The sequence below is a fragment of the Botrytis deweyae genome (assembly GCF_014898535.1).
Source record: "Botrytis deweyae strain B1 chromosome Unknown BDEW_007, whole genome shotgun sequence".
Lineage (NCBI taxonomy): Eukaryota > Fungi > Ascomycota > Leotiomycetes > Helotiales > Sclerotiniaceae > Botrytis > Botrytis deweyae.
The window spans coordinates 1,621,386-1,648,250 of NW_024066214.1; the positions used below are offsets into that span (position 1 = coordinate 1,621,386).

The following is a 26,865-nucleotide window of genomic DNA, read 5'->3' on the forward strand; positions in this document are numbered from 1 at the left end:
ACAATTCGCATTGTCATCCACCAACAACCATAAATCACAGGGAGTTTGAGACCAGATGTCTTGTGCAAAACAATTTAGCATGCTACAAGCAAAGGGTATAGCTAAGAAAAATGCATCTAGTATCTAAACATTCTGGACCTTTTAGGTCATCATTAACCATCCTTCATTCCATTCATATGCGCATATCATAATATCCATCCCAATTCATATCGAATCTAACCATGCCCAACCTGTACACCTTTCAAATGCAAATATCATGCTCTTGCTCGCTCATTTTCATATGCTCATGCAATCATATCATGTCATGAAAAATACTAATGAAAAACAGTAAAAAAATTTCTCCACAAAAAGAAAACGCCAACCAACTGATATCAATCCTCCCATAATGATCATGCTAAACTTGAATGACCTTGCGTAAAAGCCTGCAATCTCAAACCACTCAAGGCGGGACCGTCCTTAGTACTGCTGGCATTGCTTCCACCCCTACTCCTCCTTGTCCCAAGTATACGGTGCTCACCAGGAATCTTTCCATTACCACCGACCAAAGTTTTACTATGAGTTAGATGATCCAAATCATCACTCGAATGAACAGCATCAACTAGATCATCAAATTTTCTAGAGGTTCCCGCGATTTTAGCGCCTATAACGGCCAAAGAATCGCGCGTTCGTCTTAATCCATCAATATTGTTGTGTGTTAATCGTTCGAGAGTAGTATGAATACCTCTCAACTCAGTTTCAATCTTTGGAAAAGTATAATCGGAAATTCCGCGGATTCGTGTACCGCTATCATGAGCCAATTCGTCGAGTTGTGAGACTGCTTTGTCCAGTTCCTTGGTAAGTCGCTTGTTTCCTTCAAGAACAACGGATTTTACTTGTGCACCGGTTTCGAGTACACGATTGTCGATTCGGGCTAGTGCTGCGCCATTAACGCGAACGGCGGTTGTGGTCTGGCCGACTGTTGAATCGAGGTTTAGAATATTCGAAGATAAGGTGTGGATCGTTGAAGAGTTTATTTCAGCCGATGAAATCAAGTCGTTCTTGATGTTTGAGAGTAGCGAGGCATTGTCGTTTATTTTTGTAGAGATATGTTCAACGGAGTCACGGATGGATCCAGTGGCGTTGTCACAGTTCTGCAGTTTTTCCAGGGTTTGAGCATTGGACTCTCTTTGGAATGTCTGGAGGCTCGAGAGGGAATAGCTGATACCAGGAATGTCAGTATGGGTCAATGTATCCACGGTAGTATAAGTATTTAAAACTGTCTCACGGATATTTGAAAGCCTCGCTGCGTTGCCTTCTACGGCACTAATGGTCTCCAGAGCGGCCTTTGAAAGGGCTTGGTCCACGGCCTCAATTGCTTTTCCAATCTTCGCAATATCTCCAGATAGAAGATACTTCATCTTGTAGTCCAGCTGAGATAAGGCCGATGCATGGTCATTAGCGATTTGAATTATCTGGGGAACGGCCTTCTCGATAGAATCAACGGAGGCTTGGTTCTTGGCCGCAGCGGACTCGAGTTCACTGAAATCGATGGCCTGGATGTCCTGGCGGATCAGGGGAACTTGTTTATCTAGAAGGAACCTAATGTCATTGGTACTTGTAGCAATGCTTGACTTGATGTTTGTCAACATCTCAGTATTACCTTGAACGTCTCTCCCAGTCTCCTTGATCGCCTCATCAATCGAAGCTACAAATTTGGATATAGAATCTATTGACATGTTCATTGAAACGTTCTCGGATGATCTGATGTTAGTAAATGCTTCAGGGAGGGCGGCCAAATTTCCCGCGGTTTCCACGGAAGTTTTGTATGTTGATTGAACATCTCTGCTCAACGCATCAATAGATGTGTTTGTTGGACCGAGGTCAATGTTTTTGATATCCGATTTCAATTCGCTCGTAGTGGATGTCAATCTTGAGCCAAGATTCTTCATTTCACTCTCAAGTTCAGTAGCTACATCATTGATTGAAGCAACAAGCGCGGATTTGTTGTCGTTGAGGTTGGTTCCGATTGCTGAATGAAGGTTTTGGATGGCAGTAGTGACTGATTCTTCGCTATCCTTGATCTTTGTGTTGACGGAAAGGATTCCATCGTAAGCCGAAGCAAGAGATGTTGTGTTGTTGTTAAGAAGTTCTCTAATTGCGAGGATTTCACCCAACGTTTTCTCGATGCTGGCATTCTTGATTTCCAAAACGTCGGTATGAACAGCTCCGATGGATTGACCGTTAGAATCGGCGACCTTCATGATAGCTTCCAAAGCTTTCAAAACTTCTCCCTCTTGGGAACCCAAGCCTGCTGTAGTCGAAGAGGTATTAAGGTTCTTAATTGCCTCCATGATTTCCTGATCTTTGCTTCCGTCCTTGATGGTATCAAGAATGTTCTTCAAAGCAGCAATGTCTTGAATCATTTCGCTCTTTCTGTTGTCAGCTTTGACGGAGTCAACAAATTCCTTCATGATCATGAGTTGTCCAAGAATCTCATCGCTTCGTTTATCCTGCTCCATTGAAGATTTGACATGCTCGATAGCGCCTAGAATCTCGTTATTGGCACCGCTCTGCTTGATGTCCCTCAAGACAACATCTTGATTGTCTAGAGATGTACCGAATCTTTCGAGTTGGGTATGCAAGCCTTGAATGCCTTCACGTCCAGTAGCCGTGCCATTTTCAACGTGCTGGTCGATAGTCTCTAAGCTGATTGTGATCGTCTTGAGGGTTGTTTCAGTGCCGGAATGGAAAGTAGATAGATCATGAGAGATAGTATCGAGTTTCGTGGATTGAGATGCCAAGAGCGTAGCGAGAGAATCATTAAAAGACGCGGATTGAAGATTGTTGAGCAAAGTGGCAATGTCGTCAAGCTTCTTTGTGTCTATGGGCAACACAGTTTGCCTGTGAATATCCTCAAGAGAGTTGCTTTGAGTTTCAAGTCTTGCATCCAACTCTGCCCGCATATCTGATAGTCGATTGACCAAGTCATCAAATTTGGCCACTTCATTGCTTGGGAGAAGGGCTGAAGTTGTCTTCGAGACACCATCTTGGATTCCGGCCATTGATTCAGCGAAGCTAGTCATCATTGATGCGATCATTGTGAGTTTGTCTCTATGAGCATCGAATTGAGATGTATTCAATGTTTTCACGTGTTGCTCAACTCGATCGAGAGCGTCTTTCACAGTTATTGTTGTAGAGGTAAGAGTATCCAATTTCTCCGAGTTAGAGGTGTGTATGGATTGGTCGTTCGCGGAGACATGCTCATTGACCGATTCGACCACTTCGTTGATCTTGGTGACTTGCTCGATGATGTTGCTGAGACGAGATGTGTTGGTCGACAATAATTTCGAATCAATGGATGCCAGCTGGCCCTGACCTTCCAATTCCTTTCGAACAGTGATAATGCTTCTTTCGATATCATCTAACCTCTTTGAATGATGTTCCAGTGATGATGTGTTAAGGGAAGAGACAATATCGCGGACTTCTTGGATATTGCGAGCCAATCCTTTCTCTGTACTCTGGATGTTCTTCTGGGAGTCTTCCAATTTTGAGACACTTTTCTTCAGACTTTCCATTCTATCTACCATCTGGGAGTTTTCATTCAACATCTCATCGAGCTTACTAGAGTTCGAGGACGATGAATCAAATTCCATAGAGGAAACTTTGTTGATGACATTTCGACTGGATTTTCCGAGATCCTCAACCATTCCAATCAATTTTCGGTGACTGCCGTCAATCTTCTTACCCAAATCGCCTTCGACGGACCACAGTCTTTCCCCAAGCATCTTGTTTCGGTCCTGGAGTTCGTTGGATAATTCACCGAACCTGATGGCAGATCTTAAATCTGCGTTAACAATCTCTCCATCAAGGCTGGTTATTTTCTCTTCAAACTCGTCGAATTTCGTGTCAATACCAGTCAGGCGCTCATCAAGTGACTTCAAGTATTCTAAAATCTTCTTTTGACCTTCAACGAGAGACTCAATGTCGTCCTCGGTGTCTGGAACATCGTCAATCAATTGACTGATTGGTTTTAAAGCTGGATCCAAAGTAGCTTTAATGTTTGAGGTGCTGAATGATGACTCAAGGTTCAATGTTGTAGCTTTCAAAGCATTCAACTTTTCTTGCTGTCGAGAAAGGGCAGCGGTCACGGGATCAATTTGAGAGGCAATGACATTTCTGAAGGCATCACTATTGAGTGCATTTAAAACAGCTTCCTCGACAGCTTTCTGGAATGGTTCTTCCGAGCTTGGAGTGTATTCCGTCCAAGAGTTTAATCCGCCGGACGTGGTTGGTCTAGTCGCACCGGCCGTTCCAGGTGGTGCGGAAGCGGTGGACGAGGTACGTTTGTTCTTCCACCGGTTAAGAACCGATCGACTACCGTTCAACGACATATTGAGCGCCGAAGGTGTTTTGGGGTTGGATTAATCGAAGAGTAAATTGATGCTGATCGCGAGAGAGGTGTTTGCTTGATTGATGGATGATGATTTTTACGTTTGGTGGATTTTTATCTCAGAATTGTATGATTATCGACCGACTTTCTGGCTTGGTGTGATGGTCATGATGTTGGAAAGTTTTCCATGAGGATGAAGGAGGTGAAGATATTGAGAGAATGTATAGTAAAAATGAAGGGGGTTGGTGAAATGGATATCAATAAAAGGTCAATTTCGATAAGAAGAATGGATGAGCCGTATACGAAGTATTAATGAAATGAAATAATTAATGCTCTCTCTCTTTTTTCTCTTTTTTCTCTTCCTTCGTCTCCTCTATCTACATGTACATGTTTATGCTGTTTATGCTGCCATGCAAGCAAAGACCATGTGGCGCTGGGGAGTGGAGTGCGAGGTAAGACGTGTCCGATTGAATTTGGTTAGCATATCCCGTGATAATCCGTTGAAACTCATCTCTTTTTACGATATAAAGAATAATTCGTTGTCATTCATGCCTAAAAGTAACTAAAACAACACACAAATGATACTATTCGCCTCCGACTTGTACCTTGATTGCCTTGCTTGCAGTCGTGTTATTGGATTTGTGGATTTGGATTCGAAGAATTCCCTGGTACGGCGGCCCCATCCATTATCCACTTGGACGTAGCTAAATACCAGCCAAAGTAACCAACCAATCCACTAAAACCCATCGAACCCATCAAAGCAAGACACAACATCCAATTAACAACTTGAGTTTGGGAAGAAATGAGCGCGAGAAACGAGTTGGAGTTATTGGTGAGCCAGAAATCTCGATCAAGACCAACGGTAGACAGGGGCGAGAGGGGCACGAAGGGCACGAAGGGCAAGAAGGGTAAGAAGGGCAAAGAGAGGTAAGCAAAGGGTATCTCGGATATCGGTTTATGTGGGTGGTTACCCGTACATATACATGAACACTGTACATGTTGATGCATTGCCTTGCATTTCCATAATTTTGCCGATGTATGACTCCGTACTGTTACTCCATACCGTCCAGTCTGTACTCCATAAGAACGGTATGGTTACAAGTTATATCATTCAAATCCCCCATCCTTCGGGATGAAAATGTCTAGGAAAGTTGGGTGTATACTCCGTAGGTAGAGTTTCAACGAGAATTTGGCCAACTTCTTCCGAGATACTCAATTGCTTATCATCTAATTTCAGCATCCCATTTGACTTCGAACGGCTTGTACGTAGTAAGTAGTAAGGTTAAACGCTCGTCGCTCACGGTCAGGACTCAGTACCCTTGACATTACTAGTACACCGCTCCTCTTACCTATGCCTATCGATATCTTCCCCTCACATTTCCAGCCTCATCTTTTCATTCGTTTGTAGTTTATTGATTCTCTCAAGTATTTCTCATTACCTATCACGCGCTTTAAATGTTGCATACCTAGATACCTAGTAGTTCTCAATTCTTGTAAACAAGGCGACAAGGCGAAGGTTGCACGTCAGGATCGACTGATCTTTTTCCCTGAACCCCAAGAAGTTCTGAAACATTCACGATTTAGAACCCTGAAGACCGTCCATCCACTTGTCGATTTTTGATTCGAGTAACAAATAAGTTTATGGATTTTATGAATCATTCTTATCTGTTCGACTTAGTGTAGACTCCTCTCGCTCCTCTAGTTCATGTATCTAGAAAATTTTATCGCCTATCGTCTGTGCTTACCCCAGTTCTCAAAAGAGTTCGCAGTTAAGACTCTAAGTATCTTAAAAGTTGAGACTTACTATGCCCTTGTTGTTACTCGATTGAGCTGGCAAAGTTTTGGTATGGAACGGCTGTGGCGGAAGAGCAACAAACTTCCATAAAGATTTTATTCAACGGATGGGCCAACACACAAGATTGTAACCGCCTTGAGTTTTAAATATTGGTATCTAAGTTTATTTTTTTCAGAACTGAAGCATTAACCGGGTGGGATCCGCAGCGACAAATGCTGTCGGCCCACACCTGATTTTGGAAATGATATATCAGCTGGCTTGAAGACAAACGTTGTTGCTAGGTCGTCGTCAATGTATTTATGGTTCTGAGTGAACAAAGAATGGGGGTGCCGATGCTAATGCTGAAGATTGGGAAAGTGATAGAAGAATTTACAATCACATTAGGTAGAGACTGGTACCTCCGCATTCCAGCTACTGGGGCTACCATTAGTCAATAGACCTGTTATTTTCCGGCAGCTACAAGGACAGTCGGCTTATGACAATCATTGGTTACATTTTTCTTTCAAGCCCCCCTTATTTGTATGATCAAAAACGTCTTTTCTCGCTAGAGGAACATCGGGAAATTTTCTACTCCATTCTCTTATGTGGTGACCATCGAACGGTCTGAGTGCTTTATTGATTGCATGAGACGATGTGGGTACGTTATCTACTGCATTTTCTTCTGTATGCGGTTATCCACTATCGTCGAGTGACCAAGGTTGCAGCATAGGGTGGCTTTAAATCTATGTACATGCGCACTGTTCATGCTGTATTCATCAGAGAATCTCATTGAGAGTTTCACAACCTTGCAGATGCTTTCAAACTAGACACGGAATCAAATTCAGTCGTCTACTGCGTACTTGAGATCGTGGTAGAAACTCACTCACCGGATATTCAAGGCGCTAGTTCGAAATTCCATTTCCCCAGATTTACGAGTTGATCAGGAACTACGCCGAATTGCGACCACTCACACTAATGATCCGTTTGACGAAGATGATGGCTCCTGAATAGCTCGTCTGCCGACACTTATTGCGGTTGAACGAACCAAGGGACGCTTCGCTGAGGGTCATTGCCGCTGTAGAATATGTCAGCCAGTCTGCCCACATTACTGCGATTGCTCGCATGGCATGATGGTATAAAACTAGCCGCAAATCTGTCTAGATAGCGCCAAGTGACTTCTTATTTGATATCCGGATGTCGGACGTCTAGACGAACATTGAGATTTGCTAGGCCTTAGCGATGAACAGAAGTCTGTGCCTAGTATTGGTCAGATTATATCATTGACTACATTATATTTGCGGTCTATCCGATCTCATGAAAAGGTCCTCACCTCACGCGTAGACACTTTTTGGCAATTCAAAGTCAGCAATCGTTGCCGGGTAGAACCCGGTTGGTGTATCAGGAATTTATCATCAGAAAAATTAAGATGGCCTCGGAAAATTGATTCCGTTCAACATTCTCGCAATTCATTATGGAATAGAACAGGATGATTTATTTACTTCTTTGAATGGTAAAGAACACGACTTGGGCTGTATCAAAGATTGCGTTAGGATACTCAGAGCTTGTGAAGTTGGGAAGCAAGGCAAAGTGAAATTTACGTTAGCCTTCACCTTTCTGTAGGATCTTCACGGTCCAAAATTTCTTCAGCAATGTGGCCCAGATGATCAGGTTTTCTGCATTTCCTGACCCTCGAATTTGCGACCCGGAGATACTTAGCTATCATAAATATATTCTAGTGCATTCAGCTCTGTCCTCAAACTTCAATAATCTCACTCCATGGAACATCTCACATGTCGCTTATTTCGACACTTCTCGTATATATTTGACAACACTTCTTCAACGCAGTCACAGATTCTCCCTCACTCACACGTTTGAAGAGGATGGTAAATTTATCAATTCAGATTTACTAAATTTCAGTGCCCCCTAATTTAAATCAACATGACTGGGTATCCGTGTAGACATACTTTTCGATCAATGTCAATGATCTGACCCCCCTCCCCCCAAAAAATGCAGCCAACATCCCATACGCCTCAGAAAACTCCTATGCTCTACCAATGCCGAAGATATAGGAAAATTCAATGACCCCTTATCTCATCGCGCCGCAAAGCCTACGGAAGTAATTTGGATTTGCTTTCTTTCTCCATGCCCTCTCCCACCTCATTATCTCTACCTCTTATACTTTTTCGCAATTTAATCCATAGACTTGAACGTGCCAAAGCCATTGAAATCAACATTACAGCAGCCCAAATGAAAGGAAAGACTCTCATTGCTGTCAAATACTCTTCCGGGATACGGAGAAGCGTAGGAGAAGAGAGACGATATATCTCGAGGATTTCCGTTGAATCTAATTCATTTCCATCTTTGTCTAAAGCAATGGCTTGATAGAAAGCAGAAGAATTGGATGGTCGGACTCCAGTTTCGAATCCAGTCTTAGGCATGGTGAGAAGATGATGCATAGTTGTCGGAGAACTTCCTCCGTACTATAGAGATTTGTTAGTTCTAAGGGATGAAGGCCATACAAAAACAAGGTACTTACTAAAGCCCAGGAATCAACCTCGGTAGCTCCATTCCAACTGACATATAAAATTTGCCCAACTTCAACCATGACTGGCTTCCATGAGGGCTGGGCAACCCAATCAAATTTATACACGCGGTACAAGTCCGTACCTCTACCAGAGGCGACATACCAGGGCCTGGTCTGAATTTCCATGGCGACTTCACCCGTCTCTGTGAATTCAGCAAAACTAGGAACAACTCCATATCCAACTAAGTAATTCCCATTATCCAATGCGTGAATGCCACCCTCAGCCCATGCCTGTACACTTTTCGGATGATAGAATTGATGTACAAGCTTCGCCGTCATGTTGTGATAATTAAGCTTGATCTTCATACCCCGAGAACAATCCGTTGTGCAATTGGGCGTCGGCGAGTTTATGTACATGTTGTGGTTATCAAAAAATGTAATTTCTGTCAGGTCATCATTGACGAATCGTGCATGATGTTGGAATGCGAAATTCGTGGCGTTTCCATCACTCAAATCCGTAAAATCATTGTTGTGTCCACCAACCTGCCATATTTTACTTCCATCGGTTCCATTGATATATGCTATCATTCTTAAATGACGACTTGAAATCAAGTAATGTCCCTCTCGGGTTTTCTGTAGACTGTTCATGTGAAACCAATCCCATCCCCACTCCTCGTCGACATAGGTTGTGAAGGATTCGTTTAAGCCGAAGTGATCAAGTGCGTTCCAGGTGTGTCGTACCCACCCCGTCTCGATATCAACCTCTTGAAATGACCCTGTCAAGACTTTCCCACCATTGGGACCGCCTACTGGTGTACAATCGGCAATAGTAGTATGGTAGTTATTCATCATCGCCCCTCCATCTTCCGTCAATTGGAACTCATGACCATCCGCACCTCCAGCTAATGAATTCACACTGATGTTGTAGACTTTGTCATACGAGCTATTCAGCATTACCCCTCCACCAGAACCATGGCCTTGAAAGTCGATACCAGACCAAAAGGTTAAATACGGCTTTCCGTTGTAGAATTGTAACTTGGTATCTGAACCACCATGCCATGTAGAATCAGCGTAAACTAGACTTAAATCTTTGCTAGAAAATATCATGGGTGATTTCTCTTCTCCATCCAATGTAGGCGACATGAAAATATGAGAATGATTGCTGATAGCACTCTTGTTCCATTTATTGACGAGAAAGAGGGGTGATGTCAAATCGGATGAATGATAATGCTGTTTGGGCCAATCACCATATCCTCCAATATTAAAGGTATCATAGTTTTCACTTGTGATCAAACCAGCATCTGCTCGAACTTGATAATGAGGGGTATTGCTTAGAAGAAGTAATAATGTCGTCACACTGATAGCGATGTTGAATCCCATGATAGAATACATATTTGTTGATCGATCATGAGTCTCGAACATAAAAGAACGATGGTGACATCGGAAAGAAAAGTTTCGTGATTTTGAAATCAGATTTGGGGAATCAAACTCGAATAGTTTTCTATAATCTACAGAAACGATTAACAAACATGTAATTAACCTCCCTGAGCCTCCATAGAAAATTCCCCAGAACGCGTAGGTCCATGATTGATACCCGCCCCTGTTTGAGTAAATAAGGGGCTCAGAGGGGTTTATGGAGCGATCAACTTTTGATGTGCGGGAAAGCAAATTTGATATTCCCCATCAAACCCCATTAAAACCCCCGACTGGCAAGACAGTCCACGTTTATTGCGTACATCAAAACGCGTAACAGGATCAATGCTAGCAATATATTATCCACGAACCTAGCAAATTGGTCAAGTTGATTAAATTGATTTCTATGAGAAACAATGAAGCGAAGAAAGTTTAGATCAATTCCATAAAAAGTATAGAAAATGGAACCTCAATAGTAAAAAACATGAAGAGATATAAAAATTACATGAAACAACGAAAGGTCGTTTTTCCGTTGTCAGATAAATTGCACTGTACTCCGCGTACCACTTGGCGATGATATGTAGCAATTCGGGTATTTCGGTGCTTAAATGCTGAGCTCATGGGGTTTGTGGGAAAAAAACAACAATGGACCTTGAAGATTCTAGAAGAGGTAGAAGCTTTTTCTTCCATCGGTGGCAAGGTAGTTGCGTGCGAGAAATTGTGAGCTCTGGTTCGATTGACTTCAAGTTGATGTATTCTGATATAATCTTGAATATTCAAAAATTGAATAGTTTGGAAAAGGGAGTGAGGTTTGAATAGCTATACTGTAGCAGGACACGATTCCTCAAAGGTAAGCCTGATTGAAGACTTCAAAGATTGATAATGCGAATTATCGCGACGATTGACATCTCTATGGATACTGATATAGTTCAATGCTGCTAATACTTAACTACTAACCATAATTCAAAGTAATTCCTAAAGTTTAGAGAAGAGCGTGTAAATATCTTGATCTCATATTCATGCCAGAAGATCATAGGGCGAAGGGCTTTCAGAGAATTGGAACACACACTGCAGTAATCACAAGGCCGCAAAAAAGTCCCGTTCCCCCCCCCTCAAAAATGGTAAGAAAAGGATCGTTCTGTAGTCATGGATTAGTAGGCACTTGAGGAGATGGTTGTGATAAATACTTGAATTAGTGAAAGTTGTTGAGACAACATCAATTCCATCCATCTTTTTGGTCTTTGTCACATAACCGCATAAGGTTAACCGAGACAACTTACATAAACCAACTGTTGGTGAATTAACGAACGGCTTAGGCAAGGTTACCTTTTATACAAATAAATTATTTTCTGACATTAGAAAGTATTTTTCATTCCACACTACTCAGGTACGACGTGATACCTAGCAAATCTTGATGCTCAATCCCGATATTCCTTTCCATACTCTTTCAATGTCGAAGAGAATGAACTATGAAAGTGCCTCGGCAAGGTAAGGCGAGATGGCTCAGACTATTATTGGAGCTATTTTGGTATCTCAGATGGACGTCAAGCTTGCAAGCTAGACAATGCCATAATCTAATAACTGTATTGCATCTTCTCCTCTGCCCTCAATTGTTCCGAACGAAATTTTCGATATGTTCTATGGTTTCTTTGGCTTAGGAGGTGTATCCTTCAAACCCGAAAAAGATATTCCTGATCTATCTGGAAAAGTCATTCTTGTTACAGGCGGTAAATTATCTCCCTGTCTCACACAAGGATCAATTATCTCTTCCCTTCACTTAATGCTAACTGATTATCACAGGAAACGTTGGCTTGGGCCTCGAAACTATCCTCCAGCTTTCCAAGCACAATCCTTCGCACATATATCTCGCCGCGCGATCCGAACCTAAAGCTACCGCCGCAATCAAAGAAATACAATCCAAAGTACCAAATGCCCCAATTACATTTATTCATTGCGACCTTACCTCTCTCCCATCAGTTCAGGAGTGTGCCAAACAATTCAATATCAAAGAGTCCCGTCTCGACTTATTGTTCCTAAATGCGGGAATCATGGCGGTACCAGCGGCAACTACGGAGCAAGGCTATGAAATACAATTTGGCACAAACCATGTTGGACATGCTCTTTTGACGAAACTACTTCTACCCACATTGTTGAAAACAGCAGAGCAGAAAGATGCAGATGTGAGAGTTATCTCCTTGAGTAGTTTGGGTCATACATTGGGTCCTGTTGGGGGTATCAAATTCGACGATCTGAAAACGGACATGAATGGTTATACAACAGCCTCTCGATATGGACAATCCAAGCTATCAAACATTCTTTTCGCTAAAGGGTTGAACAAGAGATATGGCGAGAAGGGTATCACAGCTGTATCGGTTCATCCGGGAGTAGTCAACACAAATTTGTATGCGACGGCTTTGGAGAAATATGGGGTGTTTGGAAAAGTCGGTGGAATAGTAAGAGATTTGGCTTTCACAAGTATGGCTGACGGAGCAAAGAATCAACTCTGGGCTGCTGTAGCAAACAAGGGTAGTGCAAAAGGCGAAGTTTTGAAAGGCGAGTATTACACACCTGTTGGAATTTCTGGCAATGGAAATAAGTACGCAGGAGATGAAAAGCTGGCGGATGAGCTGTGGGAGTGGACAGAGAAAGAGTTGGAGGCGTACAATGCTTGACTTGACTTTTACTGATCACGACACCCACTATGGCTTATGGTGACTTTTGTTCATATGCTAAAGTGATCCATTTACTGTATATTATGATTTTCTGTTTCTGTTTCCTAACTTTATTTTCCTACACGGGTGCAACTTTCTGAGTGATTATTAGCCTCAAAAATCTTTCCAAAAGATATGATGGGGATGAGATGGTAAGTTCTGCCATCGAACAATCACATCTTGCTAATCTATCATGTACCTGAAAATACCTCTAGTATTGATGCAAGTAATATTTTCTAATTGAAGAAGATTCAGGTATTGCTAGCGCAAATTTCATACCGAAGGTCTATCTTCGTGTTGATCGAATCAAGTACTTACAATTCTCGGGCCAAGTAGGCACCATGGTGAATGAATCTACGATGTGGTCCCCGGATACAGAATTAAAGCTCACGTCAAGGCAGTCGATATTCTTGCTTTGATCCTGGCACAGTTTCTTGACCCCCTGATATATAATTTTGTATCCAATCATTGTATATGCACATGCATGACCAACTTCAGGCTGGACCATCAAATAATGTCTGCTCTAAAATTCAAAATAGGCAAATGGCTCGTTCCAATCATATCGAAAACCGTGGTATGCTTACTCACTTCACGAAAGAATTCGTATGTAACGCTGTGTGATGACAACTCAAGATTAATGCGGAGAGAGTGAGCGAAAGTGGATAGGACGGCAGTGTGATATGTTTTTGGAAAGATACTTGAGACTCAATCGATCTTTTGTTAAGTCGAAATTGCCCGTTGAAGGACCCCCAAAATCAGTCTAGAATTGTGGGAGAACTTTAGAGTTTTGTTCAAAGAGAATGTATTCATATATAGGCCGAATTCAATTCTTCCTCTTCATCCTTATTCACGGAGCGAAGTGCCATGGCATCTGGACGTCTCTTAATCAAACCTTGAAAGGCCGGTTACATACTTCGCGACCTTTTTCATATCCATGTTTTTCGATCTATGAAGGCCAGAGAGTTACTCCTAATCAATTACAATGCGCGGAAATTCAGCATAATTATACATCTTCGGAATATCGAACTCAATTCTACAACGGATTCATGAATAATCAAGACGAGATTTGTTTTACTAATGTTACTGACCAATGTGTTCTCAATAACATCCTTCCAGCCGACGCAAATGCGTTCACAAAAGTCAGCTGTAACCAAGGAAGTATTTCAGAGTACTATGTACAGGTTGAGGAGGTTTCTGACGTTGTGGCCGCTCTTGAATTCTCTAGGAAGACCGGAATAAGATTGTCCATAAAGAATAGTGGGCATGATTATCTCAGTCGTAGTAGTCGCAAGGGATCTTTGGCTCTTTGGATGAGAAAAGTATCAGGGATGAGTCATGAAACATCTTTTGTACCTAAAGATTGTGATTCTACTCCAGTCAATGCCATCACGACAGCGGCAGGAGTAAACACAAATGATGTTTATGAGTTTGCAGAAACCCAGAACGTCACATTCATCGGAGGTTATGCAACAACAATTGGCGTAGCCGGAGGCTGGGTACAAGCAGGTGGTCACTCCGTTCTCTCACCGGTTTATGGACTAGGAATTGACCGAGTCGTTCAATACAAGATCGTTACTACCGATGGTGTCCTAAGAATCGCCAACGAAAGCAAAAACTCGGATCTTTTCTGGGCCTTGAGGGGTGGTGGTGGTGGAACTTTTGGGATCGTTATGGAAGCTACCCATCGCGTTGAGCCAAGAATTCAGCTGGCTGTAGCGGCCATCTCGTATAATCGTACATCATCTAATGTTCTGGAATGGCTATCTATCATAGTTAATAATTCTTTACCATGGGCGAACCAAGGCTGGGGTGGACATTATCAAGCTGCCAATTTGATAAGTGTGTCACCACTTCTCAGTCTTTCCGAAGCAGTCGAATCAATGGCTCCAGCCATGAAATTTGCGACGGAGAACGGCGGAACTGTAGTTATTGAAATGCTTTCTTCCTGGTATGAGTTTTATACGAAATATGTGACACCCAATGAGGCCGTTGTTGGCGGTCTTCGCCCACTCGCTCCTCGACTTATACCGGCATCTATATTCAATAGCACAGAGGGCAGATCGAAGTTGATGGGTTTTCTAGAACGTCTGATTTCTCTTGGGTACTCGCCCTACATTCCCAACACTACGCCATGGCTCTATCAGTGGGATCCTGCATCGACATCCTCTACGCCAGCATGGCGGGATTCTATTTGGGAACTTTCATATGGTGGAGCATGGATATTTAACGAAACTTTGGAGCAACGAACATTCCAGATTGATCTGGTTAACAATCTGACCGCAATGGTAGAGGAATTCACACCGACAGGAGGCGCATATTTTAACGAAGCTCATCCATGGACCAGCGATTGGAGAGAAGCCTGGTGGGGCCTTAAAAACTATGAGAGATTGGTTGAGATCAAGAAGAAATACGATGCTGACAATTTGTTGACTTGTTGGAAATGCGTGGGATTTGATGAGGAGAACGCAGCAAAAGATTTCCCTTGTTTGGATATATGAGCCGGATCTTGCATGGTTCTAGATATAGAGACCTTACAATCTTTGGGTATGAATGTAGACATACAAATGAAGGATGGACAAAAGGTAATGTGTTTGACAAGACCGTTTTCAATGCAGAGGCCTCGATGAGAATTAGCTTTCAGATAATCTCATATGAGAAAAATGAAGATTGGACTTTGTTAGCTCTAAACAATACAACGCTACTAAGACTGAGGCTAATAAGGCTGAGATTGAGCAAGCTTCTGGTAAAAAACCGATGGACGAATTACTTGAATTTTACTAAAAGAGACGATATCATTTAATTCAATTTCTAGGTAGTAGGTTAGCCTGAAAACGTAGGAACTTGTTCTATTCAGGCCCTGACAAAGAGGGAAATAGGTATCCATACCTAAGTACCTAGGTACACCAGTAGCAGGTGGGTACTAATTTAAGCAAGCCAAGCCAGCAACCCCGCATTTCTTAGGCCCCCTCAAAATAACCCCCCCCCAAAATAACTCCCCCGCATAGTATTATCTTAGCTTTGATGCCCTTGGAGCTCCACACCTACCTAGCAACTTATCAATCACAACTTTTTCAACAATTCAGGAAATTTAACTATCATGGCACAAAAATTACGTTTAGCAGTTTCGCAATCTCATACACTCTCTACAACATCTGCCACTCTTGCTGCCCTCTCTAAAATAACAGAACAAGCTGCGACAAAATCAATTGATTTAATCCTATTTCCAGAGGCATATTTGGGAGGTTACCCTCGCACAGCAACATTTGGCGCAGTAGTCGGAGCTCGAGATTCAAAAGGTCGTGAACAGTTCCTACACTATTACAAAGATGCGGTCGATTTAGGGGATACACCAGAAGGCGCAGGAAGGAAATGGGTAAATAAAGAACTCGAGGCTAGAGATGACGGAAAACGCGGAGATGGCACAAGAGAGGAGCTGGAAAGAATCGCAAGAGATACTGGTGTATTCATTGTGACAGGACTAGTTGAGAGATGTGGTGGAAGTTTATATTGTGGTGTTGTGTATGTTTGTCCAAAGTTTGGAATGATTGGAAAAAGGAGAAAGGTTATGCCGGTATGACATCTCCCCTTTGTTGTCATTATGGAGAGATTGGTCGTCTGCGATAAATACTAATGGTGACATAGACTGGTAGCGAAAGGCTCATATGGGGTCAAGGACAACCTTCCTCATTGAGAGCGGTTACAACCACGATCAGAGGTGTGAAACTTACGCTTGCGGCTGCGATATGCTGGGAAAACTACATGCCTTTGTTACGACAATCCCTTTATAGCCAAAACGTCAATTTATATTTAGCCCCCACCGCAGATGCAAAGGATACCTGGCTACCATTGATGCGGACAATTGCATGCGAGGGTAGATGCGTGGTATTAAGTGCGAATCAATGTATGAAGAGATCAAATCTTCCAAGCTGGATTACTGGAAATAATAAAGAAGACGCTGCTATTGAAGATGGCCATGCGGAAGGTTATAGGCATGCTCAATCCAAATCAAGGAGAAAATCCATTCTGACGGATGATGGATGTGAGATTGCACTTCCCCAGAGGATAGAAGGAATACCAGAAATCACAGAAACTCCAAAGAAGGATACGTCTGATTTCGTATGTAGAGGTTGTTCGTGTGTCATTTCGCCTTTGGGTGAGGTTCTTGCGGGTCCGATATGGGAAGATGATAATGGCTTACTCTCTGTTGACATTGATTTTGAAGATTGCTTGAGGGGCAGATTGGATTTGGACGTCGGTGGAAGTTATTCAAGGCATGTCAAAACCTTTAAGTTCTGCTATAGGGCCCGCTAATAAGTTCAAGGAATGATGCTTTCAAACTTACAGTAGAAGGATTGGATCTGAGCCCTCCACCCTGATATTGGCTGTAGATGGCATCAGCAAGATATATTAACATAGCAACGGGGATCATCGGTATTGGCACATCTTAATCTATTACATGTGGTATGATATTCAGGGTAGGGTAATCACATTGATCTGGTCCTAGGGTAGTGGATCTATCAAGGTATATATCCACCGATTTATCAATTTGCGTGGCTCGAAATTGGTTCACCCGCCACAAGAATACTCTTTCCCAGAGCTCACCGTTGATGATTTAGAGTATGCAAGTCATGGGTAGTCCATTTCCAGAGAATCTTTTATGGCGTAGCCAGCATGGCAAGCAATATCATATTATTATTCTTGATTATTCCTGACCTCACTGTGTTACATTAACCACGATTTTCCGTATATTCGTTTGTGTAATTGACCACTAAAAGGCAATACAGTATGGTAGTATGGTACTTGAAGATCTATCATCGCATGTCTGACGCCCAAAATCTCAAATTAGGCAAGGGTCGCGCTCTGTTAGATGTGTTTATCCTTGTATGATTTGCAAACAGGGTTCGGCACATCGAAATCATTGGCATTTCAAAGCTGTACTTCGTAAAGCTAGTCAATTATTGGGAAGATTACCGAATGTGGAAGCCAGGTCTTGGTGTTGTCTAGACATGATGCACCATTTGGCGTCCACTTACGCAGTATCGTACCCGTCGTGCCTGCCACTTTTTCAAATTTTACAAAGTATTCTCTTCCAAACTATTTTTGTTTATTTAGCTAAATTCTCAAATTATCTTGGAACTTTTCACTGCCCGGATAATCGTGCGTCAGCCTCAAAGTCAATTCTGTCGAAAATCAAGTACTTTGATCAAGTGTTTGAAGTTTGGCTACGTCACATAAAATCATCTGTAGCTGAATACCTAGTACGGAGTACCAACGTAGGCTACCTAGGGTATGATGTTTGATGTAGCGATGTGGCTAACACTGGTTTGATGTAAGTTGATTATTCTCTATCTTCTCTACGTAGTACTTTGACATAAACAGAGTGCAAAGTCCCTGCGGAGTAGGGAATATGTACGCACAACAAGTGAAATTATTTTCAATCTGAAATTAACTATCGATTATCACACTGCACTTGTGCCATCCGTGCTCAATCAGCTAGCCAACTGCAGAACTAATTCTGTCCAAAGAAATCGATTTGATCCTTTCTTTCGGTCTAATTAACTCTAAGTCTGAAGTTAATCAATCAAATCGTGCAAGTGCGAGTGCGGGGGTGACGAAGCTCAGTATTGTTATTGTTGAATTGAGAAAAAATTTGGTGTAGTTCTTTATTTACTTCAATCCACATCAATATTACATCACGATCAAAAGTCTTCTCGAGAAGTTATTCATACATAGAAGTATATTTGCATTGCCAAAAAGACTCTTGTTTTCATTTGCTTTTGCAATTGCCTTCAAGATGGTCAGTATTATGTTCCGATTCAAATCTACATTATGCATCTGGGTCAAATATGCAATTGCTAACTCAACAACCTCATAGTCTTCGTCTCAAACTGCAGGATCTGGAACATCTACTACTACATCAAGCTCTGCATCCAGTCTTGTTTCCACTTTGATACCTGTTGCCGCTCTTGCTGTGGTATATATCATTGCCTTCTTGGTCCTTCGCGCAAAATATTTACGCGTCTACCAACCTCGAACTTTCTTACCAACACTTCGCGAGGATGAAAGAACATCGCGGTTATCTGATAGCAAATTTGGCTGGCTTGCTCCCTTCAGAAGTATACCAGATGAACATGTTCTGGACCATCAATCCCTTGATGGTTACTTTTACCTTCGATTCTTCGGATTGTTGACCAAGATATGTTTTGTTGGTTGTTGTATAACTTTCCCCATCCTATTTCCGGTCAACGCGACTGGTGGTGGTGGCCAGAAGGAGCTTGATATACTATCTTTCAGTAATGTAGTTGATAAGAATCGATACTATGCCCATACATTTGTTGCATGGATATTTCTCAGTCAGTATTCCTCGTACTAGTCTTTCGTTTTTCAGGTCTCTCCCACGTTTGTTCGAAAATCTGCTGACAATTTAAGGTTTCGTTATATTCATGATCACCAAAGAAACCATGTTCTTTATCAATGTTCGACACAACTATATGCTAGCCCCATTCAATGCGTCCAGGATTTCATCCAAGACTGTCCTTTTCACCTTTATCCCACAGGAACATTTGAGTGAATCAGCCTTAAAGGAGGCTCTTGGAGGCGATGCTGTTGTTGCTCGTATATGGATGGCTAAAGATTGCGAGAAGCTTACGGAGAAAGTAGAAGAGCGAGATACCGATGCAATGAAGCTGGAAAATGCCGAAATCAAACTAATCAAAGCCGCAAATGATAGACGCCTTAAATGGGAAAAGAAATGGGCTAAGGCGGAGAAAAAAGGAAAGCCAAAGCCAGCGCGAAAGAATGTGGATACCGAGGCTGGACTTGTCTCCGAATGGATGAAGAAGACAGATCGACCATCGCATCGTCTAGGGAAGATACCATTGATCGGAAAGAAAGTCGATACCATTGATTGGTCTCGAAACGAACTTCAAAAACTTATTCCAGAAATCGAAAAGGACCAAGAAACTGTAGTGGGCCAAAACGGGACATCACTCCCTGCTGCCTTTGTTGAATTCAGATCCCAATTTGAAGCCAATTATGCGTTTCAAAGATTCAGCGCAAAAAACCCCACCAAGTTGGACCCAAGAGCTATCGCAGTCAAACCCCAGGAAGTCATTTGGAAGAACCTCAAAATCAAGAAAACACAGAGAAAGATGAGCGTCATCGCTACTGCGACATTCTTGACTGCTATGATTATCTTTTGGTCGATTCCTGTTGCTGTTGTCGGTGCTATCAGCAACATAAATTATTTGACTGAAAAGGTTCCTTTTTTGTCATTCATTAATGACATCCCAAGTGTTATTCTTGGTGTCGTCACTGGTTTACTTCCCTCAGTTGCATTATCAATCCTCATGGCCTTGGTACCCATCGTCTGCAGGTGGATGGCCAAACTCAGCGGTGAGGTGACAACACCGGCCGTGGAACTTAAATGCCAGAATTGGTATTTTGCATTCCAAGTCATACAAGTATTCTTGGTCACCACATTCTCATCTGGAGCGGCAGCTGTGGTATCCAAAATCATTGAGAATCCTTCTTCAGCTACCACATTACTTGCTCAAAGTTTACCAAAAGCTTCCAACTTTTTTATATCTTACATCATTGTTCAAGGTCTTGGAATTGCAGCTGGAAATTTGATCAACGTTGGCGCTCTGGTCATGTTAACTGTTGGTGGAAAATTCCTTGATAAGTCACCAAGAAAAATGTACAATCGATATATTACATTGGCTGGTCTCGGTTGGGGGTCTTTATATCCGAAGTTTGCTTGTTTAGGAGTTATTGGTATGTTCATGCAGCCCTGACAAACAGAATGTTGATTTCTAACGATGAATTAGCAATCTCTTATTCTTGCATCGCACCACTTGTTCTCGGATTTGCAACTATTGGGTTCGCAATCGTGTACCTTGCCGTCCGTTATAACATGTTCTTCGTTCTTTCCAACGACGTCGATACTCAAGGATCTGCGTATGCTAAAGCTCTGCAACAATTAATGGTCGGAGTGTATATTTCTGAAGTCTGCCTACTCGGTCTATTCGCCATCAATACGACCATAGGTCCAATCGTTCTTATGGGCGTTTTCATTTTCCTGACAGCTGTTTACCATGCTGTGATGCGCCATGCTTTAAAGCCTTTAACTATGTACCTTCCAAGGTCCACTGATGGTGATGATCAGGTTGCTTTATTCGAAACGCCATCAAACAACACTCACGAATATACCAAGTCTGCACTCCCACCCACACAATCCGAAAGTCGTGGAGAAGATGCCAAAAAGTCCAAGAAGGCCGCGATCCTTGGAAAATTGTTTGATCCAAGAAAATTCAAATCACACGCGCGTGCCAAGAAGTTTGTGACTAGTCGCGAGGAGCTTCCATCGTATGAAGAAGCTGTTGAGAGTCAGGCTTACCTTGATCCTGCTATCACAAGCCCCCCGCAAACCTTATGGATCGTTAGGGATGAAATGGGCATTAGTCAACACGAGGTTGAGGCAACGAGTGGGGTAATCCCAATTAGTGACGAGCTTTCAACCTTCAATGAGAAGGGGAAGGTTGTCTGGAATCAGGATACAGTATTGCAGGCGCCAATTTGGGAAAAGAGAATCGATTATTGATCGTCAAGCTCATTATCAAGCTCTATATGATGCATGGTCGGAAACATGGAGGTATCACAACATGTAATGGTGGGCGAAATGATTTGGAAGAGTGTGATGACGAAGTGTTATGTTAGGAGAAGATGGACATACCCCAGTGATTATTGTTAGTGTTTGTTTGCTGCGCCATCTGCGTATGAATAACGTTTTGTAATTAATTATAATTTTAACCCTCGTCTGAAGTTACAACTGTCTATACAACTTTGCATTTCCCATTCAGAGTGACTCATTTCATCTGACTCTCTGGTACCAATCTTACACAGCTATTTTGATCCCGGTCATAGACAAAGGCATGAATCTGACAGTCCCATTCCTTCATTGCTCGTTGAACACTAGGTTGCTGTCTTAACCATTCTACTTCAGACAATACGTAGAGTTCCGTGAAATGACGATTTCGTGATTGAGGTGATTGAGCAGGTGGTTCGAGTGCGTCGGACTCTTGATGAAGTTGGATGATATCACTGGATGTGTTAGTGGGATTTGTGTTGCCATGGGGCTAGAAGTGAATGGAGAGTAGGTGATACGAAGGTTGAGGAAGAATGGTGGCACGTGAATATATCTTGGCAGTATTGGGGAGAATTACCGATACCAATTGTTACTATCACTTTCTGATTCCTCAAGCAGATGACAGTCATAGTGGCCGCATATTATGATATGTTGTACCTGATACCAATGACTTTAGCATTCGAGTTCCACTATATAGCAAGCTTGAACATACCTTGAGAACATCTACGGCCCATTCAATTGCACTTCCACTGCTTGTATCTCCAACGCTCACACGGTTTCCTAAGTTACGGTGGACAAAAATTTCGGATCTCTTAACATTTGTGAGAGCATCAGTTTCTGATACCAGGGAATCAGAACATCCTATCCAGAGTACAGTTTCTTTTGGTTCTTGGGCATTGGTAGTTGAGTCCCGGGAAGGTGGAGGCGACGGTGGAGAAGAGGTTGATGGATTGTTGAATTGGAGTAGATTGGCTGGAACAGATTGAACAGAGTAACGGAGGGAGGGGAGTGGAATCGTCATTTTCACGAATTTCTTTGGATAAAAGTTTGATTGGAAGATGTATGTTCAATCAATGTTTCCGAGAGAGAGAAGAGAATGTGAAATTATTACTTTCATTCAATTCTCAATGTATATGCAATGGTAAGTGATCACAAGACAGTGGAGATTCATCATGTTTAGAAAAGGTTAGACGATAAAAATGAGTCCTTAGCGGCTTAACGTGGGGTGACTTGTTACAAAAATCACGCCACATAGCATGCAGTATGAAGCTTAGTGAAAAGCTTGTTTTTGTCTCTTCCAGTAGAATTGATGGTGAATTTTGGAAAAATGGAATCTAGATGATATATATGATAGGATTGGGAAGCAATTCGAGAAACGATATCAGGCTGTGTAGATCTGTCTCGATAATGGCGGAAGAACAGAGTACAGTAGACTTCTAGCTGTGTGTTACACATGCTATGTAAAATTCATTTGATCGAGATTCCACACCTATCATAACATATCACCAAAGTACGAAGTAGAGTGGGAACGCGATGTGTGAAACGACAATATGTGTTGTCGATGCTTCATGCTTTGATATGGGAGGATATGGCCTGAAATTCATGCAGACGGCAGATAAGTAATCAACCTCCTTCCACCCTACTTCGTACGGACATGAATAACTCGCTCTTGATGCATGGGGAAGTTGATCGTGTCGCCACCTGGAAGCTCCACTCCACAATGACCACTGAGATCAATTATTATGAAGAGCTGACTTCATGCATCTTCGATGGTATAGCAGGCCAAGAAAGCGACAGATACTGTGCGTGTTGTGCTTCTAGCAACATGTAAGGCTGTGATGCGATTGTCTATCACCACCAAACGCGATTCCATACTAGGGAGATATGACGATACTACAAATCAAAAGTTATGAGGGTTTCCAGCTTGATCCCCACATTCTCACTACTAGGTAGAGAGAGAGTTGTTTGGGTATTATTTGAACCGAATTGGTGTTTTTGAGAAGTTACCTAGAGTAGTATTCAAGTAGAGAACTTGCGGACTTACCCGACACTCATGACAATTGGGGGCGAAATTCGCGGGGTAAAGTGCTAGTCTTCTTCTCAATCATGAACCAAATATCTAGAGATCACCGGGGAACATTCCAATTTGCTCGACGACTGAAAATTGAGATGCTTTTCCATGTTTCCATCTACTCGTTTTTCAAGATCTGGTTAGAGAAAAGACGTAGTTGATAATGAGGATGAAGATGCGATTGCTGATGTGACAGCTGTATTCCGTACTCTGTTCTGTGCATTAAGAACTATGTGGGGTGTACGATAGGTGCTAAACTTATTTACACCTCACTGAAAGTCTAATAAAAAGATTATTATTACTAGACCTACGATTGGTACCTACCTAGACATCTCTCATTTAGAAAACCAACTGGTGAACTCACCTCTTTCCTATTCTTGATTTACCTTATCGTCGCCCATTCGTTGCCGACCTTTCTTGTCCATTGTGATGTAAAAAATCTTCCAATGGATTGCCACATACATTAGAGGAACTAAGTCGCACTTCACTTCAGAACGAAATTTGTCATGATGGGGCTTTCTACGCTATTGCGACATTATTCGCAAATTCAATCAAAACTTCAACTACTCATTGCCATTCGCTCTATCTTTCTACCGCAATGACCTCTCCCTCTTCTGATGAGATTTTCGATAATTGGAGTGGAATCAAAGAAGATGATTTCTCCAAAACAATGTTCGAGACATTCGGACTATCCAATGATGACAATTATCTATATCGCGCCGAATCATTCGCCATGACATTATCACAAATTCAAGAAACGACTAGTACGGGAAAATTAAAGTATCACTACCAAGACAATGGCAAGGTTGTTCAGGTAGGCCATTTCTATTCACAACTTGCAGATTGATGTTGACTGACTTCAAAGGTACCACTCACAGACATCGATGCCTATACTTCGATATTCTCTTCCAAGACCGATACATCTAAAGCTCTAGTAGCATTCTCCTCCAACGCAAAGAAAGGTTCACCTCGAGAATGGGTTGCGAATTACCTTCAATCTCGCCGAATTGCTCCTCCATATAAGATACCGAAAGCCAAAGCACACATAAATCCATACTATGAGATCTGGGCTCACACATGTCGGATGGTATCTTTCCTTGGACCACTTCCCGATGCACATTATGCGAATCCTGCGGCCGCCAAAATGACCCATCCTGTTCTTCCTGTTCTTTACCATCATTTTGGATGTGTCGTACCATCTTACGATTCTCTTTACATAATATCTCAACTTGTGGAAGAGTCAAAAGCCGATGGGGTTATTGATATGGCAAGTGGAAGTGGATATTGGACATATATGTTACGCCGAATGAAGGTAAAGGTCAACGCTGTTGATAACATGGCGAGTGAATACAGAAACATGTGGATACCTGATACTGAAAAGGCAGATGGGGTGGAATATCTGAGGAAGAATGCTGGAGGAAAGAACAAGGTCTTATTAATGGTATACATGATTACAGCTGGGACATTTACGAAACGGGTGTTGAACGCTTACAAAGGAAATACAATTGTGGTAGTGGGAACACAAAACGCGAATCGATACACAGGATTTAGCGACTGTAGTATGGAAGAGTGGTTTCAGAAGGAAATGAATGATTGGGAGCTCACTTGCAGGATTGCAATGCCAAGTTTCGCAGGAAAGGACGAAGGTATGTTTGTATGGAAGAGAAAGACTTTATGAGGCTTATGAAAATTGTTGAGGGCATGGAATTGGGCAAAACTTATGGTGGATCATGATGTATGATGGGCTAGAAATGTATTCATCTCATTGGGGCATTACATTTGATACTGGTATCGATCACGCTTCTGCGATGAACATTTGGGTGATCCTCGAACCTTTGGTATCTGTTTAATGACTTTTCTGATCTGCACTCAAACAACTTGCAATGCAAGCTGGGGCTCTTTTTTTAGAACCTAAAGGATCTTTTAGTTCGAGGTTGAACAATTACATTGCCTGAAACAAGTGTTGGCCATGGTAGTCATTCATTTGTGGGCAATGAATCTGTAGGACAGTTAGTATCGTCTCTACCTGTATTTCAAGTGGTTCTGGTTAATGATTTGGTACGCGAGAGAGAAAAAAGAGCTTACCAGTTGATGTGAAAGATACTTTGGAGAAATGAGTGTAGCAGGCGACGGGGAGAGTGATGTTTACTACTTGGACAATATGAAATAAGGGGTTGAAAACATTGCTGATTTTTATCATGTTGATCGAAGGGTGATGAGGGGAAGGATGGTTTTGTGATTTGGGAGTCATTCAAGATCATCATGATATGCTTACGATTTGCCAATGAATATTTGTCTTCCTGCTTCATTCAATCTACGCTTTTTTCCTCATAAGTATGGGCCTGCTATATGACTTCAAACTCGACTCATTATTAATTCGGTCTACCAAATTTGAAGTTTTCAATGTGTTGAATTAGGCTGAATGGTATACCCTTCAACTTGACATACCCATTATCAAGAAGTCTAAAATATCAAATAGATTTCTGTGGTTTGTTCCCATATGATCGATCATATGCATTCAATATTGTCACTGTAACCGCGTGAATAATACTCATGCTGACGGCACTCGCACATGTAATGTGGTATGGGAAACTCGGGTTGCGATGGAGAAGAGAGAGAACAAAACTTTGGAGCCTGAAGTAGGCGGCAGAAGTGCAGCTGGTTCATTACTGGGAGAAATTGGAAGATGACGGGGGCTACTAGGGCTATTTGATAGGAAGACATCTTGTAAGATCTTAAGCTTGTCATAGTGTGATGGATCCTTCAATCAGGAGTGGTTTAATAACCATTTTTTTCTTTCTTCTTTTGCTATCGAGGGATCAATTATTAATATTGGTAGGTGGGGTTTGCGTGAGTTTGAAGGTACATGAGTGGGCGGATAAGAAGAAGTCAAATCCATTTGGAAGTATATTCTTTTAAGATCTTACAAAACTATTGAGAGGGAAGAGAAGGGAAGATTGATATATAAGTGGTCAATTACCTAGCAAGTGAATCGATAAAATATTAGATTTTATATACGCGCGGTTGATGTCGACGACGATGAGTGTTTTTGAATTGAGTGAAGGGCTACTGGAAGAACTCAAGTAGTTCTAGTGATAGTGATAGCTTATCTATCTGGCAAGAGTGGATAAATATCTGGGCATTCTCCAGCCTTAGCTGAATAAACACAACAGTACAGTTTGCATTTGGAGTTCAAGCTTTGACGAGCAAGCATCGGATAAAGTTCAGAGATGGAACATTCCACAGAACAAAGTTGAGACTGCTATTCAGCTATACCCGATCAAGGGAATATAGCAGAAGTCAGAATAATCTCAATCTTACCTTTGAAGCGAATGGAATCTTAAATATCTAAGAAA

At 42.1% G+C, this 26,865-nt stretch overlaps 8 protein-coding genes across 8 annotated transcripts; 5 read left to right on the forward strand and 3 right to left on the reverse strand.

Annotated features, from left to right (window-relative positions):
- Nucleotides 1-389: 389 nt before the first annotated feature.
- Nucleotides 390-4,370, reverse strand: EAE98_004199 (uncharacterized protein; the record flags this gene model as incomplete). The annotated part of the gene is made up of 1 exon (XM_038951819.1): nt 390-4,370. The coding sequence occupies one exon, from the start codon at nt 4,368-4,370 to the stop codon at nt 390-392; it is 3,981 nt and encodes a 1,326-aa protein (XP_038812292.1).
- A 3,881-nt stretch (nt 4,371-8,251) lies between these two features.
- On the reverse strand, nt 8,252-10,089 carry EAE98_004200 (uncharacterized protein; the record flags this gene model as incomplete). The annotated part of the gene is made up of 2 exons (XM_038951820.1): nt 8,252-8,623; nt 8,680-10,089. 2 exons carry the CDS (start codon nt 10,087-10,089, stop codon nt 8,252-8,254), a joined length of 1,782 nt encoding a protein of 593 aa, XP_038812293.1.
- A 1,624-nt stretch (nt 10,090-11,713) lies between these two features.
- On the forward strand, nt 11,714-12,752 carry EAE98_004201 (uncharacterized protein; the record flags this gene model as incomplete). The annotated part of the gene is made up of 2 exons (XM_038951821.1): nt 11,714-11,807; nt 11,881-12,752. The coding sequence occupies 2 exons, from the start codon at nt 11,714-11,716 to the stop codon at nt 12,750-12,752; spliced, it is 966 nt and encodes a 321-aa protein (XP_038812294.1).
- A 1,085-nt stretch (nt 12,753-13,837) lies between these two features.
- Nucleotides 13,838-15,289, forward strand: EAE98_004202 (uncharacterized protein; the record flags this gene model as incomplete). The annotated part of the gene is made up of 1 exon (XM_038951822.1): nt 13,838-15,289. One exon carries the CDS (start codon nt 13,838-13,840, stop codon nt 15,287-15,289), a length of 1,452 nt encoding a protein of 483 aa, XP_038812295.1.
- Nucleotides 15,290-15,888: 599 nt separating this feature from the next.
- On the forward strand, nt 15,889-17,167 carry EAE98_004203 (uncharacterized protein; the record flags this gene model as incomplete). The annotated part of the gene is made up of 3 exons (XM_038951823.1): nt 15,889-16,362; nt 16,434-17,062; nt 17,113-17,167. 3 exons carry the CDS (start codon nt 15,889-15,891, stop codon nt 17,165-17,167), a joined length of 1,158 nt encoding a protein of 385 aa, XP_038812296.1.
- A 736-nt stretch (nt 17,168-17,903) lies between these two features.
- Nucleotides 17,904-21,559, forward strand: EAE98_004204 (uncharacterized protein). Its single transcript, XM_038951824.1, has 4 exons — nt 17,904-18,588; nt 18,667-19,144; nt 19,221-20,567; nt 20,621-21,559. The coding sequence occupies exons 1-4, from the start codon at nt 18,586-18,588 to the stop codon at nt 21,391-21,393; spliced, it is 2,601 nt and encodes an 866-aa protein (XP_038812297.1). The 5' UTR covers nt 17,904-18,585; the 3' UTR covers nt 21,394-21,559.
- Nucleotides 21,560-21,658: 99 nt separating this feature from the next.
- Nucleotides 21,659-22,459, reverse strand: EAE98_004205 (uncharacterized protein; the record flags this gene model as incomplete). Its single annotated transcript, XM_038951825.1, has 3 exons — nt 21,659-21,893; nt 22,016-22,095; nt 22,151-22,459. 3 exons carry the CDS (start codon nt 22,457-22,459, stop codon nt 21,659-21,661), a joined length of 624 nt encoding a protein of 207 aa, XP_038812298.1.
- Nucleotides 22,460-24,107: 1,648 nt separating this feature from the next.
- EAE98_004206 (uncharacterized protein) lies at nt 24,108-25,187 on the forward strand (the record flags this gene model as incomplete). The annotated part of the gene is made up of 2 exons (XM_038951826.1): nt 24,108-24,323; nt 24,375-25,187. The coding sequence occupies 2 exons, from the start codon at nt 24,108-24,110 to the stop codon at nt 25,185-25,187; spliced, it is 1,029 nt and encodes a 342-aa protein (XP_038812299.1).
- Nucleotides 25,188-26,865: the final 1,678 nt, after the last annotated feature.